The sequence below is a fragment of the Anopheles funestus genome, chromosome 3RL, assembly GCF_943734845.2.
Source record: "Anopheles funestus chromosome 3RL, idAnoFuneDA-416_04, whole genome shotgun sequence".
Taxonomy (NCBI): Eukaryota; Metazoa; Arthropoda; class Insecta; order Diptera; family Culicidae; genus Anopheles; species Anopheles funestus.
This window is the reverse complement of record NC_064599.1, coordinates 3,309,163-3,325,608: the sequence shown is the minus strand read 5'-3', so window position 1 is coordinate 3,325,608 and position 16,446 is coordinate 3,309,163. Positions and strand designations below refer to the sequence as shown.

General features: G+C 41.4%; 4 protein-coding genes across 8 annotated transcripts in view; 2 read left to right on the top strand and 2 right to left on the bottom strand.

Moving 5' to 3' along the window:
- The window catches only part of LOC125771051 (ficolin-2-like), a 49,501-nt gene extending 41,689 nt beyond the window's left edge, over positions 1-7,812 (top strand). For both annotated transcript variants that reach the window (XM_049441242.1, XM_049441241.1), the window contains one exon: positions 7,689-7,812. The gene's annotated coding sequence lies outside the window, so the exon portion shown is untranslated. The remainder of the gene's footprint in view (positions 1-7,688) is intronic.
- Positions 953-2,729, bottom strand: LOC125771054 (uncharacterized). Of its 2 annotated transcripts, XM_049441246.1 has the most exons (3): positions 2,619-2,729; positions 2,228-2,410; positions 953-2,155 (listed from the first exon to the last, which is right to left on the bottom strand). In XM_049441246.1, the coding sequence occupies exons 2-3, from the start codon at positions 2,372-2,374 to the stop codon at positions 1,301-1,303; spliced, it is 1,002 nt and encodes a 333-aa protein (XP_049297203.1). In that variant the 5' UTR covers positions 2,375-2,410; positions 2,619-2,729; the 3' UTR covers positions 953-1,300. The 2 variants fall into 2 exon arrangements, with proteins under 2 accessions (XP_049297203.1, XP_049297202.1); XM_049441245.1 differs by having other exon boundaries at positions 2,228-2,649.
- LOC125771055 (RING finger protein narya-like) lies at positions 2,828-4,971 on the top strand. Of its 2 annotated transcripts, none has more exons than XM_049441247.1 (5): positions 2,828-3,421; positions 3,493-3,557; positions 3,628-3,750; positions 3,831-4,205; positions 4,279-4,971. In XM_049441247.1, exons 1-5 carry the CDS (start codon positions 3,301-3,303, stop codon positions 4,540-4,542), a joined length of 948 nt encoding a protein of 315 aa, XP_049297204.1. In that variant the 5' UTR covers positions 2,828-3,300; the 3' UTR covers positions 4,543-4,971. The 2 variants fall into 2 exon arrangements, with proteins under 2 accessions (XP_049297204.1, XP_049297206.1); XM_049441249.1 differs by having other exon boundaries at positions 2,828-3,425.
- A 4,026-nt stretch (positions 7,813-11,838) lies between the features above and the next one.
- The window catches only part of LOC125771128 (serine/threonine-protein phosphatase 4 regulatory subunit 1-like), a 103,443-nt gene continuing 98,835 nt past the window's right edge, over positions 11,839-16,446 (bottom strand). For both annotated transcript variants that reach the window (XM_049441459.1, XM_049441458.1), the window contains 4 exons: positions 14,285-16,375; positions 14,092-14,214; positions 13,875-14,010; positions 11,839-13,777 (listed from right to left, as the gene is read on the bottom strand). In XM_049441459.1, the coding sequence (XP_049297416.1) occupies positions 12,864-13,777; positions 13,875-14,010; positions 14,092-14,214; positions 14,285-16,375 (3,264 nt within the window). In that variant the 3' untranslated portion in view covers positions 11,839-12,863. The remainder of the gene's footprint in view (positions 13,778-13,874; positions 14,011-14,091; positions 14,215-14,284; positions 16,376-16,446) is intronic.

Genomic DNA, 16,446 nt, shown 5'->3' with positions numbered 1-16,446 from the left:
TTTCTCTAACCGCCCTTTCTCAATTCTCTGTCCAAGATATCGCGGGCACTGACTGACAGGCGGTCACTGTTGTTTCCTCCGTGTGATTCCCCGGCTGTTGCTCGGACATAGACACAGAGAGAGCGAGCGAAGCAACAGGTGAGCGTACGATGGGTGTGTGTGTGTGTTTGTGTGATATCACAGCGATATTCTAATCAACACGCAACAACAACAACTCACTCACTCGATGCGTCATATTGTTCTTTTTTTCCCTCCCTTCAACTCACCCCACAAACACACCCACAAAAAAGCAACATACCGACGGTACGTGGGTATGTAAAATGCAACAGACAAAAATGCATCTCTTTGCATACTGGAGAATAAACACAAATGGTTGGCAATGCCCATCAAATGCAAAAACCAGTTGGATCTAAGTAGGCAGCTAGCACGTGTCATTAAGTTCGTGATTCCTCCCGGTTTGCTCCTCTTATCCTTTTTGTTTCCCCGCGACACTCAAAAGCAATAAATAAAAGGGTCACAAAACCTCACGATTTAACGTCGCCGGCACGTGAGGTATCGTTCTAATCGTTATGTAAGTAAATACAAATCGCATCCAGGAACGATGTAATGCGCAATTTTCTTCCCGCGAACCAGTTTTCTTCATCTGCCACATCACGATATCAAGCGCCTATCTTTTCGCCGGTATCAAATCTTGCTGATGGACAACCGTTTGCAAGCGGTAATGGCACAGTGCGTGTCATCATCATGAGGCTCGATCGGTTACAAGGTAGCGCTTATCAACGCACCGCCATACGGTGCACGGTGGCAAAGTCCATGCCAGCCGGGGTACTGGAAGGGCCAGATAGTGTGTCGTACACACTTCAACAAGCCTGCCCTATCCGGCATTCCGATGGTTGATGCATTTGAAGTGCCTAAATGTTTCCCAATAAAAAAAAACAATAGTTCAAGCATATTTTCAGTTTTTGGTAAATTATTTCTGTTGATTTGTTTCGATTTATTTCTGTTATAACACGAGTACTACGAAATTTCAACAGATTTTCAATAGCATTCTGTACCTAATTTGTCTTTTTCATCAGAGAGCTACTTTATACCGATAATTATGCTAATTACAATCTGGAATAGGACCGGCGTATCTCAATACTGGTTCTGTTTCAATCAATAAAAACTAATTAATAATCAATTAAACTTTTTCCAACTAATAGTATAGCGTTTGGAAAATTCGTCACGACAACAATATTCATTTACAAAATTCATTCTACGCGTTGGCATGGTCAAGTTACGCTACAATACCATAAGCATCCTATATCCATGGTTTAAAGGATGAAACACAAACGGAATTACGGCGCTTCATAATCATCTTTGGGCTTGGAGTTTCAGCATTCGGAGCTGTTTCGAGCTCCTTCAAACTGTACCGCTCCATCGGGTTGTACACCATATCGATGCGCAAACTATCCAAAACTTTCTTCAATCGCTTTTTGCGCAACTCAGCTTTTGTCGGTTTCGTCCTGTTCTTTGCTGATTCAGCACTGCTGCTTGTGCCGTTGTGTGAATATGTCTGCTGCGATGTTGTTTCCTTTTGTACTTCTTTTTTATCATTTTGTAACTCATTTTCTAATTCATCCAGTGATGTTTTGGATCGTTTACGCTTGTGAGAAGATTTCGCTGGTTTTTGCCACTGTTCGCATTGCTCCGGTGGAATGGATGGTAAAGCGGAGGTATCGGTTGTTTCTTCGTTAGTTATTGGCCATGGCATCGTAATCACTTCCTTTTTCACAATATCCTTTAGGTAGATTTCATCTTCAGCGGGATCGATAACATCTTTGTGTAAGTAAACCATCCCTTCGGCTGGAAATTCGTTCGGCACGATTGCATTATTAGGCAGCGAGGGGGAAGCAAATCGTTCTTCGGTGATTGTTGTAGGCTCTATGGTAATTTCATCCAGTGTTTCATCTTTGATCATTACTATTTCGGGTTCTGCTTGAACCTCCGGAAGATGCTCATCATTGGTTAACGCTGGTGTGCGCGCTCTCGCCTCAAGGCTTTGCCGCAGTTTACAGTCCGATTCAATAGCGAGTTGTTTAAAACGGTATGCTACGTTCAGCTGTATGATACACAGTTCACAGATCCTCAATGGTAAACCATCGTCTTCGTGCAGCTAGAAGGCAAAAGGCAACTTGTTAATGGCGTTGAACGAGTTTACATTCAAGATTGAAGGGAATCAATTTACTTGTAGCTCCGTGACGTACTGTAATTTGTCACGGATGTAGTTGATGGATGCTGCGGTGCATAATTCATCGTTGATTGCGTTGATACTAAAAATGTTCCACACACCTTTACCCATGCAAACGCGGCATAGATAATCCGATTGCACCATCCTGAGCGCTTAAACCGATTTGCGTCGAGATCACCCCTGTCGAGAAGATAAGCGCTAAATTGTTATCGAAATGTTCACAGTGTTTACTCAAGAAACTCAGAACGTAAGCGAGTAAATGGCCATCTTAAAACTTTGATAAAATGAAATGCGAATCGCTGTGTTGCAGCGCTTGTAAACAAACGTTTTGACATTCAAGATGCGATGGAGGACGCCACGGGTTTGAGGGATGTTAACAATAATGTACCTAGCGTAATATGCACTCTATACACCGCAATAAAAACCTTTATACTATTTTAATTGTAGATCGGCATTACTTGATTCCTTTTTTAACACAGACGAAAAGTTCTAAGCGATTATCACTGTTTGCTTTTTTAAAAAATAGATTGAATTACTTCACACCAGTCAGCTGTGATTTGTTTGAAAATAATGCGCACTAGCTGTATTTTCTATCCTCCGTGTAACGCACGTTACTGTCAGTGAAATGAAAAGGGACCTGGTGCACAGCGTTACAATACGAAACGATCGTTGGACAGTCGAGAAACGTTAAACAACATTTCAACCGTTTATTTATCCTGCAAAATGATAAAAACGTTTATAGTGTAGTAAAATAAATTCCATTTACACAGACAACTAATTAGAAGGAGGCACTCGTATTCATTTCGGAAAATTGTCAAATGACACTATAAAATACACAGTTCCATACACAAAGTGTTTTCTTTTTCATGTTTTTCCGTGATATTGTACAAATATTTTTAGACAAGCGAAATCTCTAACAATTTCATCCTAGTAGGTCATGCTTTGGAAAAGTAGCTCATCGCTCTTTGGAAGGAAAATATGTCAAACGAAATAATACGTGCGGAAGCTAGTAAACTGGGAAGCTGTTGTTGTTTAGTAGTGAAGCCGAAATAATCATACACGCTATCAAAATGTCCGCAACGCGCTGGATACACTGCAACATTTGCTTTCATCTGTTGTCGAGAAAGGAGCGAAAGTTTTACCATCTTTCCTGCCGTCATGTGCTTTGTAAGCAATGCATGGCCAAAACGAGTAGGTAGCGCACGAGAATGGGGACTCACTTTACGTATATTTGCCTGATTCCTGTGTGTTTGTTATTTCAGATCGAGGGACGATATGTCCGGTGTGCGAAAAACCGTTGGAACGCTTCACCGAACTCAACAATCAGGTAGGAAGGTAACACTACATTTAAGGATGAGCGGAAATTGTTCTAATTAACACCTTTACACCTCTTTCAGATGGACCGCAAAGAAAAGATGTTTTATGATCCCGGTTCGCTGAAAGTGCTGAGCGTTGCCTATCAAAACGTGGTCTTTCAGCACAAACAACGGGAGAATATGATAAAAGGAATACTGCGCTGTGTATGTATAGTTGCACCAATAACAAAAAACTGTTTAATTACGTAATACATCTGCCTTTTGTGTTGCTCTCGACCTCACAGCGTACAGCAATAATGCAGATGAAGGACGTGGAAGACGCACTGCGACAGAAAATAGTGGAAACGCAACGACGGTACGAAAAGTTTCGTACCTACCGTCGGAATCTTCAGGAAACGTTGCGTGAAAGGTCACCCCGGTACGGGAATAGTCCATTGATGGGTCCTACCAGAAGGAATGCTGCTGTCCGACAGCTAACGAACCATCCGTCAGCACTGTCCAATCGCGATAGCGATTCGGCCAGTCGCCGATACGATCAAAGGTGGCCAAGTTCAACGATACCATCACCATCGCCCGTTGATAGCTTTAATACACCTTCGCTCACCAACAGACCACCATCGGTGATGGATAGCAGTTTTACACGACAACATGTAACAATGGTGAGTTGTAGTAGAATGATCACAAACTGTAAACTATCATATTATTTCCTTCTTTTCTGAACCGACTCTGTAGATGCACTCACAACGCAGCAACACCGGCCCCTTTATGGAAGCGGACGGTAAAATCGGTGGAACCAGCATGTCCGTGTTTGCGAATGATTCGGGCATTTCCGGCATGCAGACACCTTCATCTAGCTTTGGTTTTGGTGATAATTCTCGAATAGCCGCCATCCAACGACAGCATCATCAGACTCCGTCAACGCCAGCAAGATATAATGCGGGGTCTGTGTCTTATCGGCACGATCACATTTTGTCCTACAACAAACCACGGCATTGAAAGCAAAGGTTCTTACACAAGTGCGGGATTGTTGCATGTTCGTATTTTGTATATAGTCTTAAACATTCCTTTTCTTTATTACAATAATAAGCGGCTTTGCATCTTTTTGTTGTAATATGTTGTTCAGCAGCATGGTCTACACCATATGGACTTATTACAAAATCTCTTTTCTATCCCTGTAACTCTCGCTACATTTTTCGTCTACATCTCCCAATACGAATAATGACCTATAAGTTAAATCCGCTACGAGAAACCGACCGAACACACAAATAAAATAATTATATAATGTAACGAACTAGAGATGAGAATGACAACTCTTTTTAGTGAGCTAACTCAGAGTGAATGAGTCGTTATTATGAGTCAGCTCGTTTAACGACTCATTTCGGAGTCATAAAAAAACCCAACATACACGTATAAGTTAAGGTTCGGTCATTTTACTCATGAGTTTTACTTCATGAGTGTAAGCATGTAGCTGTGGTGAGTCGAATGGCAAAAAGAGTGAATACGTGAGTAGAAAGGAAAATGTGCGAGTGAGTTGAACGAAAATGTGCGATTTTTGATTATTTTTTATTCTTTCTTTTATTTAAAGCATTATTTGAGTGAAAACAAACTTATTTCAATCAATTGGCATTAAATTAAATCAATTTAATTTTTTTTGCAAAATTTCCCAAAAAAAAACGTAAGGGGTAAGCCTTATGAAATTTTCGAGTTGAAAATTTTTTGTAAATTTTTTTCTGATTTTATATTCTGTTTTTAATTTAAAGCATTATTTGAGTGAAAAGAAACTTATTGCAACAAATTCGCATTCAAATATATCACATTTAAAATATATTGCAATATAGCTATATTGCTTAAAAATGAGGAAAATTTTACATTTTCTCAAACAGGGTATGGAACTTGGTTCCTCGAATAACTTCTGGCACAGACATCTAAGGGCATGGCTGTCCAAGAAGAAAATGTAGCCATTGGTGCCATCTATCGACCACAGGTTAAAGATTGGCGATCCGTTGGATACCGACCGAGTTATAGGCAAAACTTGGTGCGAAAATGGGCCTTACTGGATTGACAAATTTATAGATTTTTTCAATTTTTTTCATTATTTTTTACCTTTTTTTAATTTAAAGCATTGTTTGAGTGAAAAGAAACTTATTGCAACAATTTCGCAATAAAATATATCACATTTAAAAATTTTGCTGAATTGCAGAAAAATGAGGAACATTTTACATTTTCTCAAACAGGGTAAGGAACTTGGTTCCTCGCATAACTTCTGGCACAGACATCTGAGGGCATGGTCGTCCAAGAAGAAAATGTAGCCATTGATGCCATCTATCGACCACAGGCAAAGATTAGAGATCCGTTAGATACCGACCGAGTTATAGGCAAAATTTGGTGCAAAAATGAGGAAAATTTTACATTTTCTCAAACAGGGTAAGGAACTTGGTTCGTCGCATAACTTCTGGCACAGTCATCTGAGGGCATGGCCGTCCAAGAAGAAAATGTAGCCATTGATGCCATCTATCGACCACAGGTTAAAGATTGGCGATCCGTTGGATACCGACCGAGTTATAGGCAAAACTTGGTGCGAAAATGGGCCTTACTGGATTGACAAATTTATAGATTTTTTCAATTTTTTTCATTATTTTTTACCTTTTTTTAATTTAAAGCATTGTTTGAGTGAAAAGGAACCCATTGCAACAATTTCGCATTAAAATAAAACAAATTTTTAAATTTTGCTAAATTTCTCAAAAAAATGGCAAGGGGTACCCCTTATGAAATTTTCGAGTGGAAAATTTTTTTGAATTTTTTTTCTGATTTTTTATTCTTTTTTTAATTTAAAGCAATATTTGAGTGAAAAGAAACTTATTACAACAAATTCGCAATAAAATATATCACATTTAAAAATTTTGCTGAATTGCAGAAAAATGAGGAACATTTTACATTTTCTCAAACAGGGTAAGGAACTTGGTTCCTCGCATAACTTCTGGCACAGACATCTAAGGGCATGGCCGTCCAAGAAGAAAATGTAGCCATTGATGCCATCTATCGACCACAGGCAAAGATTGGAGATCCGTTACATACCGACCGAGTTATAGGCAAAATTTGGTGCAAAAATGAGGAAAATTTTACATTTTCTCAAACAGGGTAAGGAACTTGGTTCCTCGCATAACTTCTGGCACAGTCATCTGAGGGCATGGCCGTCCACGAAGAAAATGTAGCCATTGATGCCATCTATCGACCACAGGTTAAAGATTGGCGATCCGTTGGATACCGACCGAGTTATAGGCAAAACTTGGTGCGAAAATGGGCCTTACTGGATTGACAAATTTATAGATTTTTTCAATTTTTTTCATTATTTTTTACCTTTTTTTAATTTAAAGCATTGTTTGAGTGAAAAGGAACCCATTGCAACAATTTCGCATTAAAATAAAACAAATTTTTAAATTTTGCTAAATTTCTCAAAAAAATGGCAAGGGGTACCCCTTATGAAATTTTCGAGTGGAAAATTTTTTTGAATTTTTTTTCTGATTTTTTATTCTTTTTTCAATTTAAAGCAATATTTGAGTGAAAAGAAACTTATTGCAACAAATTCGCAATAAAATATATCACATTTTAAAAATTTTGCTGAATTGCAGAAAAATGAGGAACATTTTACATTTTCTCAAACAGGGTAAGGAACTTGGTTCCTCGCATAACTTCTGGCACAGACATCTAAGGGCATGGCCGTCCAAGAAGAAAATGTAGCCATTGATGCCATCTATCGACCACAGGCAAAGATTGGAGATCCGTTACATACCGACCGAGTTATAGGCAAAATTTGGTGCAAAAATGAGGAAAATTTTACATTTTCTCAAACAGGGTAAGGAACTTGGTTCCTCGCATAACTTCTGGCACAGTCATCTGAGGGCATGGCCGTCCAAGAAGAAAATGTAGCCATTGATGCCATCTATCGACCACAGGCAAAGATTGGAGATCCGTTAGATATCGACCGAGTTATAGGCAAAACTTGGTGCAAAAATGAGGAAAATTTTACATTTTCTCAAACAGGGTAAGGAACTTGGTTCCTAGCATAACTTCTGGCACAGTTATCTGAGGGCATGGCCGTCCAAGAAGAAAATGTAGCCATTGATGCCATCTATCGACCACAGGTTAAAGATTGGCGATTCGTTGGATACCGACCGAGTTATAGGCAAAACTTGGTGCGAAAATGGGCCTTACTGGATTGACAAATTTATAGATTTTTTCAATTTTTTCATTATTTTTTACCTTTTTTTAATTTAAAGCATTGTTTGAGTGAAAAGGAACCCATTGCAACAATTTCGCATTAAAATAAAACAAATTTTTAAATTTTGCTAAATTTCTCAAAAAAATGGCAAGGGGTACCCCTTATGAAATTTTCGAGTGGAAAATTTTTTTGAATTTTTTTTCTGATTTTTTATTCTTTTTTTAATTTAAAGCAATATTTGAGTGAAAAGAAACTTATTACAACAAATTCGCAATAAAATATATCACATTTAAAAATTTTGCTGAATTGCAGAAAAATGAGGAACATTTTACATTTTCTCAAACAGGGTAAGGAACTTGGTTCCTCGCATAACTTCTGGCACAGACATCTAAGGGCATGGCCGTCCAAGAAGAAAATGTAGCCATTGATGCCATCTATCGACCACAGGCAAAGATTGGAGATCCGTTACATACCGACCGAGTTATAGGCAAAATTTGGTGCAAAAATGAGGAACATTTTACATTTTCTCAAACAGGGTAAGGAACTTGGTTCCTCGCATAACTTCTGGCACAGACATCTGAGGGCATGGTCGTCCAAGAAGAAAATGTAGCCATTGATGCCATCTATCGACCACAGGCAAAGATTAGAGATCCGTTAGATACCGACCGAGTTATAGGCAAAATTTGGTGCAAAAATGAGGAAAATTTTACATTTTCTCAAACAGGGTAAGGAACTTGGTTCGTCGCATAACTTCTGGCACAGTCATCTGAGGGCATGGCCGTCCAAGAAGAAAATGTAGCCATTGATGCCATCTATCGACCACAGGTTAAAGATTGGCGATCCGTTGGATACCGACCGAGTTATAGGCAAAACTTGGTGCGAAAATGGGCCTTACTGGATTGACAAATTTATAGATTTTTTCAATTTTTTTCATTATTTTTTACCTTTTTTTAATTTAAAGCATTGTTTGAGTGAAAAGGAACCCATTGCAACAATTTCGCGTTAAAATAAAACAAATTTTTAAATTTTGCTAAATTTCTCAAAAAAATGGCAAGGGGTACCCCTTATGAAATTTTCGAGTGGAAAATTTTTTTGAATTTTTTTTCTGATTTTTTATTCTTTTTTTAATTTAAAGCAATATTTGAGTGAAAAGAAACTTATTACAACAAATTCGCAATAAAATATATCACATTTAAAAATTTTGCTGAATTGCAGAAAAATGAGGAACATTTTACATTTTCTCAAACAGGGTAAGGAACTTGGTTCCTCGCATAACTTCTGGCACAGACATCTAAGGGCATGGCCGTCCAAGAAGAAAATGTAGCCATTGATGCCATCTATCGACCACAGGCAAAGATTGGAGATCCGTTACATACCGACCGAGTTATAGGCAAAATTTGGTGCAAAAATGAGGAAAATTTTACATTTTCTCAAACAGGGTAAGGAACTTGGTTCCTCGCATAACTTCTGGCACAGTCATCTGAGGGCATGGCCGTCCACGAAGAAAATGTAGCCATTGATGCCATCTATCGACCACAGGTTAAAGATTGGCGATCCGTTGGATACCGACCGAGTTATAGGCAAAACTTGGTGCGAAAATGGGCCTTACTGGATTGACAAATTTATAGATTTTTTCAATTTTTTTCATTATTTTTTACCTTTTTTTAATTTAAAGCATTGTTTGAGTGAAAAGGAACCCATTGCAACAATTTCGCATTAAAATAAAACAAATTTTTAAATTTTGCTAAATTTCTCAAAAAAATGGCAAGGGGTACCCCTTATGAAATTTTCGAGTGGAAAATTTTTTTGAATTTTTTTTCTGATTTTTTATTCTTTTTTCAATTTAAAGCAATATTTGAGTGAAAAGAAACTTATTGCAACAAATTCGCAATAAAATATATCACATTTTAAAAATTTTGCTGAATTGCAGAAAAATGAGGAACATTTTACATTTTCTCAAACAGGGTAAGGAACTTGGTTCCTCGCATAACTTCTGGCACAGACATCTAAGGGCATGGCCGTCCAAGAAGAAAATGTAGCCATTGATGCCATCTATCGACCACAGGCAAAGATTGGAGATCCGTTACATACCGACCGAGTTATAGGCAAAATTTGGTGCAAAAATGAGGAAAATTTTACATTTTCTCAAACAGGGTAAGGAACTTGGTTCCTCGCATAACTTCTGGCACAGTCATCTGAGGGCATGGCCGTCCAAGAAGAAAATGTAGCCATTGATGCCATCTATCGACCACAGGCAAAGATTGGAGATCCGTTAGATATCGACCGAGTTATAGGCAAAACTTGGTGCAAAAATGAGGAAAATTTTACATTTTCTCAAACAGGGTAAGGAACTTGGTTCCTAGCATAACTTCTGGCACAGTTATCTGAGGGCATGGCCGTCCAAGAAGAAAATGTAGCCATTGATGCCATCTATCGACCACAGGTTAAAGATTGGCGATCCGTTGGATACCGACCGAGTTATAGGCAAAACTTGGTGCGAAAATGGGCCTTACTGGATTGACAAATTTATAGATTTTTTCAATTTTTTCATTATTTTTTACCTTTTTTTAATTTAAAGCATTGTTTGAGTGAAAAGGAACCCATTGCAACAATTTCGCATTAAAATAAAACAAATTTTTAAATTTTGCTAAATTTCTCAAAAAAATGGCAAGGGGTACCCCTTATGAAATTTTCGAGTTGAAAAATTTTTTAAATTTTTTTTCTGATTTTTTATTCTTTTTTTAATTTAAAGCATTATTTGAGTGAACAGAAACTTATTGCACGAATTCGCATTAAAATTAAACAAATTTTTAAATTTTGCTAAATTTCTCAAAAAAATGGCAAGGGGTAGTAAGCCTTATAAAAATTTGGCTAAAGTCTGAAACACGACCCCCCCCACTCACGGGCACTCATTTGAGTGACTTTTTTTCGTGCAGGGTGGTTCGAAATCGGTTGCGTGTTTTTTAATTATGTTTCGAGACACAGACACCTGAGGGCATGGCCGTCGAAGAAGAAAATGTAGCAATTGGTACCATCTATCGACCACAGGTCAAAGATTGGCGATCCGTTGGAGCTTTCGCGAATAGCTCCGGCCACAGACATGATAGCGATTAGTGGTGCATGGACGAAATCTAGCCACAAGTGCCATCTAGCCATGGCCAGAGGAAAGTTTGGCGATATCTTGGATACCGGCGGAGCTATGGGGCAAAGTTGGGCCAAAAATGAGGAAAATTTTACGGTTTCACAAACAGCGTATGGAACTTGGTTCCTCGATGAATAAATCACTTTTCACTATGCGAAAACCTCCTTACAATTTAATAGTAATTGTAAAAAAAATCAAATTCAGGCCACATTGCATAGTCTCCGAACCACCCTGTACGAAAAATTGACACGCAGATGAGTGACCGTGAGTGGGGGGGGGGGGTGTTTTTAAGCCTTAACCAAAAATTTCAAGTTGAAATTTTTTTTTTAATTTTTTTTGTTATTTTTTATACTTTTCTTCTTTTAAAGCATTATTTGAGTGGAAAAAAAATATTTCAACCAAATCTCATTAAAATAAATCCATTTATAATATTTTATTAAATTACTCAAAAAAATGGTAAGGCTATAGTCTAATGAAATGAAATTTTCCTTTCAACTCACGTTTTTTACTCTTTTTGCGACTCGACTCACCACGGCTACATGCTTACACTCATGAGTGAGTGAGTGAACAAAGAGTCGCTAAAACTCCTCATGGTGAGTGAACGAAACTCGTTCAATACAACGTTTCAACTCACTATCTCACTCTTACTCACTTTGCACATCTCTCTAGCGAACCACGGCAAAAAAACGATGAAATTGCTTATTTTATGTGGATCAATTTCAAATAGCAAAATATTTCTGAATCTATGGAATGGAAATAAATCAACGAAAATAAAACGAAGGGAAGCCAAATAAATGGTTAGATAAATCCTTCGTTTTCATTTGTTACATACCTGTTTTTCACATTAGTGTTTATGCCACGTTTCAAACACACGACTTCTTTCATCACGTTTCGGGGTTCGATATTTCGGACACAATAAACTCGATCGAAATTGTTGGTTGTTTTACATCTCTTTCATTATCCGGTTTTTGTTTTTTGTTTTAATCACATCGCGCTTCACATCGTGTTTACACAGCAGTCCATCATTTCGCTTCTCTAATGTAATTATAATATGCTTGTAATTCTTTCTCTTCCACTTACCATAAACTTTCGTCCTTTCGCACGCTTCGCTTTTATCGCCTGAGTCTGGAGCTACTAGAATTTTATTTGTTGGAAAGATATAACAGAAACGCCGGTTTCTATGTGGTAAGATATTATTTAACAATTCTAACCTTCCTCTCTTTTCTCTCTCTTTCTCTCTCGACTGCTGGCAGCCGTTCCATGATGATCATGTAATGTGTTTCTTTGCTTATATCTTGCGACCACCACTTTTATTTGTCTTGCTGCAAACTAAAACAAAAAGGACAACAAACGGTGGCTTGTAAACAAAACGGAACGTCTCCACACTAATTTATCTAGCAGTTCTTGAATTAGATTGGATTATGCTAAATTAAACAGGCGACCACACATACAAACACACACACAGCCGCGTACGGTGAGCTGGGTGCAAAGAAATAGTAAATAGCAAGAGGACAGAAGCACAGCAAATTAACAAAACCTAACCTCTCTGTGCGACGCGCGTGCAATCCTACCAAAACTAATTAATCAAAATTGAAAGGGCGCGACCGCGTTTCTGTGTGTGTGCGTGTTTTTTTCGGCAAATTGTGTAGTTTTGCTTCTTCTTTTTTCTATCGGTGGTCATTCGGGACGCGAGGAAGAATTGTTCTCTATATTCATTAAAAAAAAATAAACTCAAGCATCGCTTTTACAACCACCAGACGCTTTTCGTAGCGGAAGTAATGATAGTAATAGTTGGGTAGTAGTATTAACAATCGCCTAAAATTCTCGCTTTTCCCGCGCGCTCTCGACTTGCATTACGCGTGACAACTAAATGTTAATAGCTGTTGGTCGGGAGGATTACGAGCAGGACGAGGAGGTGTGGTTAGTGCGTGCTCCCGGTTACATGATCATCAACAGTTACTTCTTGCCTTTGGAACGTCTCCGGAAGAAGTTATCCCTCATCTTGGGCGTGTTGGTGGTGCTGTTGCCTCCGGCCCCTGTTGCACTTGTGTCGGATGCTTTCTTCGGCACAGCACTATCGCTAGCTGTGGTGGTAGGTGGCGTGGGAAGCGACGTCGGTACGGTTTCACCATTTACAATATCCGACAAGTCGTCCGTACTGTCGGACGATGGCACGACTTGGCTGCTGCTGCTGACGCTGCTGTTGCTACTGCTGGTGGTGCTAGTCATCGTAACATTCTGCAATGGAATGGTAGCCAGAACAGCCGCCGTTGCCACCGATGGCGTCGAGACGGCAGAGGAAGTTTCCATCTCGGAACAGTATGCCGCATCGTCATCGGTCGACATGGACGACGTCGGTTGTTCGATCGCTTCCTCACCACAATCATCGTCCTCTTCCTCGTTTGGCCTTTCCACGATGCCGGGTATTTGCTCGTTCGATACATCAACACCACGTTCGGACGATCCGGCAATGAGCTGTACCTCCTCCTCATCCTTCAGCTCGTGCTCCTCGTCTTGTTGCTGCTGTTGGCGCATATCGCCGGAAAACTGATGATCATCCAACGTAAGGGAGGACATGGCCGAACCGAAGTATCCACTCGTAACCTCCGCATAGGAAAGATGCGATGAAACGGATGATTCGGCCAGCGAACCGGTCGATGGGGACGATGCATCCTGATGCGATTCACTTTCGCCCGACGTCATCATCATTGTGCTAGCACTGGATGCGCCCGATCCACCACCACTACCACCAGCTGCCATCTCCTCCTCAAGGCTCTGGTAACCGTCCACGTGACCCCGCACATCACAATCCTTATCGGTGCGTAGCTTCTGTAGCGTCGGTTCGACCAGGGGATCGTTTGCAAATTTGGCTGCAGGAGAAAAAAAAGGATGGAACACAAACGGTTTTTACACAGATGCGCTATAAAGCAAGGAATCGACATGTTTGCGGATAACAGCAATACGTACGATGGGGAGCAATGATTTCCTTGAGGCACTTGGCGACTTGTATTCTAACATTCGGCACCGCGTCGTCGGCCAATTTGAGTACATTGTTGAACACATGTTTGCGGAAGATTTTTACCTCGACACGATCAGTCTCGAGCTGAATGAAAGAAAGGAGATAATTTTCGTTTTGAGTATAAGGATTTTTTGTTGTTTTGTGTGCCAATTCGTTTGAATTTACCATTTTTCCAGCCGCTATCACATACGTCTGACGGCGACGCCAGTTGCTATAGAAGGCAAAGTGCTTATTGAAGAACTCAAACACCTTGTCATTTTGCTGGAACTCGTGGCTGCATTCGACGAACTGTATAAAAAAAGTAGAAAAAAAACATTAAAGTCTATCCTCGAAGGTAACATTAAGCATCTAAACGTACCGCATCGATGCCAGCCTTTCGGACACTGTCATACTTGTCTAGCATGAGCCGCATTGCTAGCCCAGTCAGGAAGAGCAGACAGTTCTCCTTGCGAATCGCGGTGTGCATGCGGGCCAGTTCGACAATCTGTTGACCAGCCAGCTCCCGGAAGCGCCAGTTCATCATATTGAGCGGCGGTTGCAAACACATGCCGAGATGGTTCATCAGTGTTTCGTGTTCGCACGCATCGATCACTCGCAGGAACTCGGCCAGTGTGCGCACCACCTCGAACTTGATGTCGTCCGCATCGAGCAGAAACTCCGTGTACGATGGTACCAGATCGCGCGTTGCCTGTTCCCGCCCGATGATAAGCGCGATCTTGCTGATCGACGCGGCCATCGTGCGCCGAACCGAGTCCTGAATGTCGGCGCACAAGTCAAAGAAGTAGCGGTTCAAAATTGGCCAAAATTTGTCACCGAACGTAAGCACCACGGCGGGAAAATTGTACGCACAGTCCTGGCACAGCTCCTTGTTGACGTTCTTCATGTGCAGGAAGTCCTCGAGCAGATTCCACTCGACCTCTTCGTTCTCCCAGCGGATGAGAGTTTTCAGCTGTTCCGCAGCACGGATTCGTTCCACCGTGGTCATTGTTGGTGTTACTGTGCTGCTGCTACTGCCGGCACCACCCGATGTCCCGCCGGGAGCATTACCACTGCCCGCACCGGCATTATTGTTGCTTGCCGTTGTATTGCCCGCCGTCTGTCCTGCGGAACCGGATTGCGATTGTGATTGGGACGGTAGCAGATCCTCGTACAGGTAGATCAGTTTGTTGTTCTCGGTCTCGTTGTTATTGATACTGCCGTAGCTTGAGTCGCTATCATTTTGGTTCTCGTTGTCTTCCACCACCATGGCGGCTGAAGAAGAGTCCGTTTCGCCAACAGTAGGCGACTCACTGCTGGTGCTGCTGCTGCTGTTGCCACCAGTGCCCTGCTGCAGCAGATTATTATTTCTGCTATCTTCTGCCGCCAACCCAACTGCTGGTGTTACTGCGGCTGGTGCTGCTGGCGTTCCAAGTTTTCCTTCCACATTAGCACGCTCGTGAACCTCCTGAATGTTATTATTGCTCGCATCGGATTCCTCCTTTTCCTCTTCGCCCGTCGCCGTTTCCTCTTTGTCGATGAACTCCAAATCCAACGCAAGACCCGGACTAATGTACCAGAACTGATGCGAATTGAAACATTCGTCGATCGCATTTTCGTCCTCTTCGCCCGCCTCCAGGATAAAGTCCAGCCCTCCTGCTTCGCCTCCTCCACCGTCCGCCTGCTGATGCTTTGGATTATCGCTGTCATAGATGACTCCACTGCCGCCGCCACCCTCCACGTCCGCTCCGGCCAAACTAAGATCCGGCAGATGGTGCAGATGGTTGGAACCGTAGTTATCGTCCTCCGAGTCCCAGTGGCCATGGTTGTCGAAGGCATCGCTACCACCACCCTGATCTCCACCATCGCTTCCCGATGGGTTGGCGAACGCGTGCTCGAAGTTGTTCTTGAGCGGCGAACAGTAACGCATGAAGCGATTCAGCGGATTCTTCTCATCGTAACTCTGGTTGGCGCGATACAGTGGTGACGGTGTCGGCGATGTTGATGCGATCGACGAGCTAGACGACAGTGACTTGTGGCGCACGTAGTAAAAGTCCGCTATCTTAGATATACCACCACCACCATCGTCCGATGTTGAACCGGTCGACTGACGCTGGGACAGATGCTCCTCGACGAACACTAGCGACGCGAGATACGCCTCCACGTTGATTCGATCCTCGGACCGCGGTGAAGCCGACTTCCACGATGGACCATCATCATCGGAAGATTTCACCAGCGACAGCAGCGCATGTCGCTGGATCGATTCTTTGAACCGCTGCTCGTAAGACTCGAAGTTCTTTAACAGCACACTCGCAGCCGGTTGCTGACTGCCGTGGGCAAGTTGTCGCGCATTGCCCATCAGCTCGGAGAACGCTTCATCGGCCGCATTCGTTATCGACAGCTCCAGGCTGCCATTGTACGCAAGCCCTAGTATCTGCAGCTGCGCAAACGTCGCCAAAAACCGACCCAAATTCTAGCGAGATAGAAATGTACCAAAAAAAGATTTCAAAAGACTGTTCTAACCAATGGGCTGGGATGATGTTC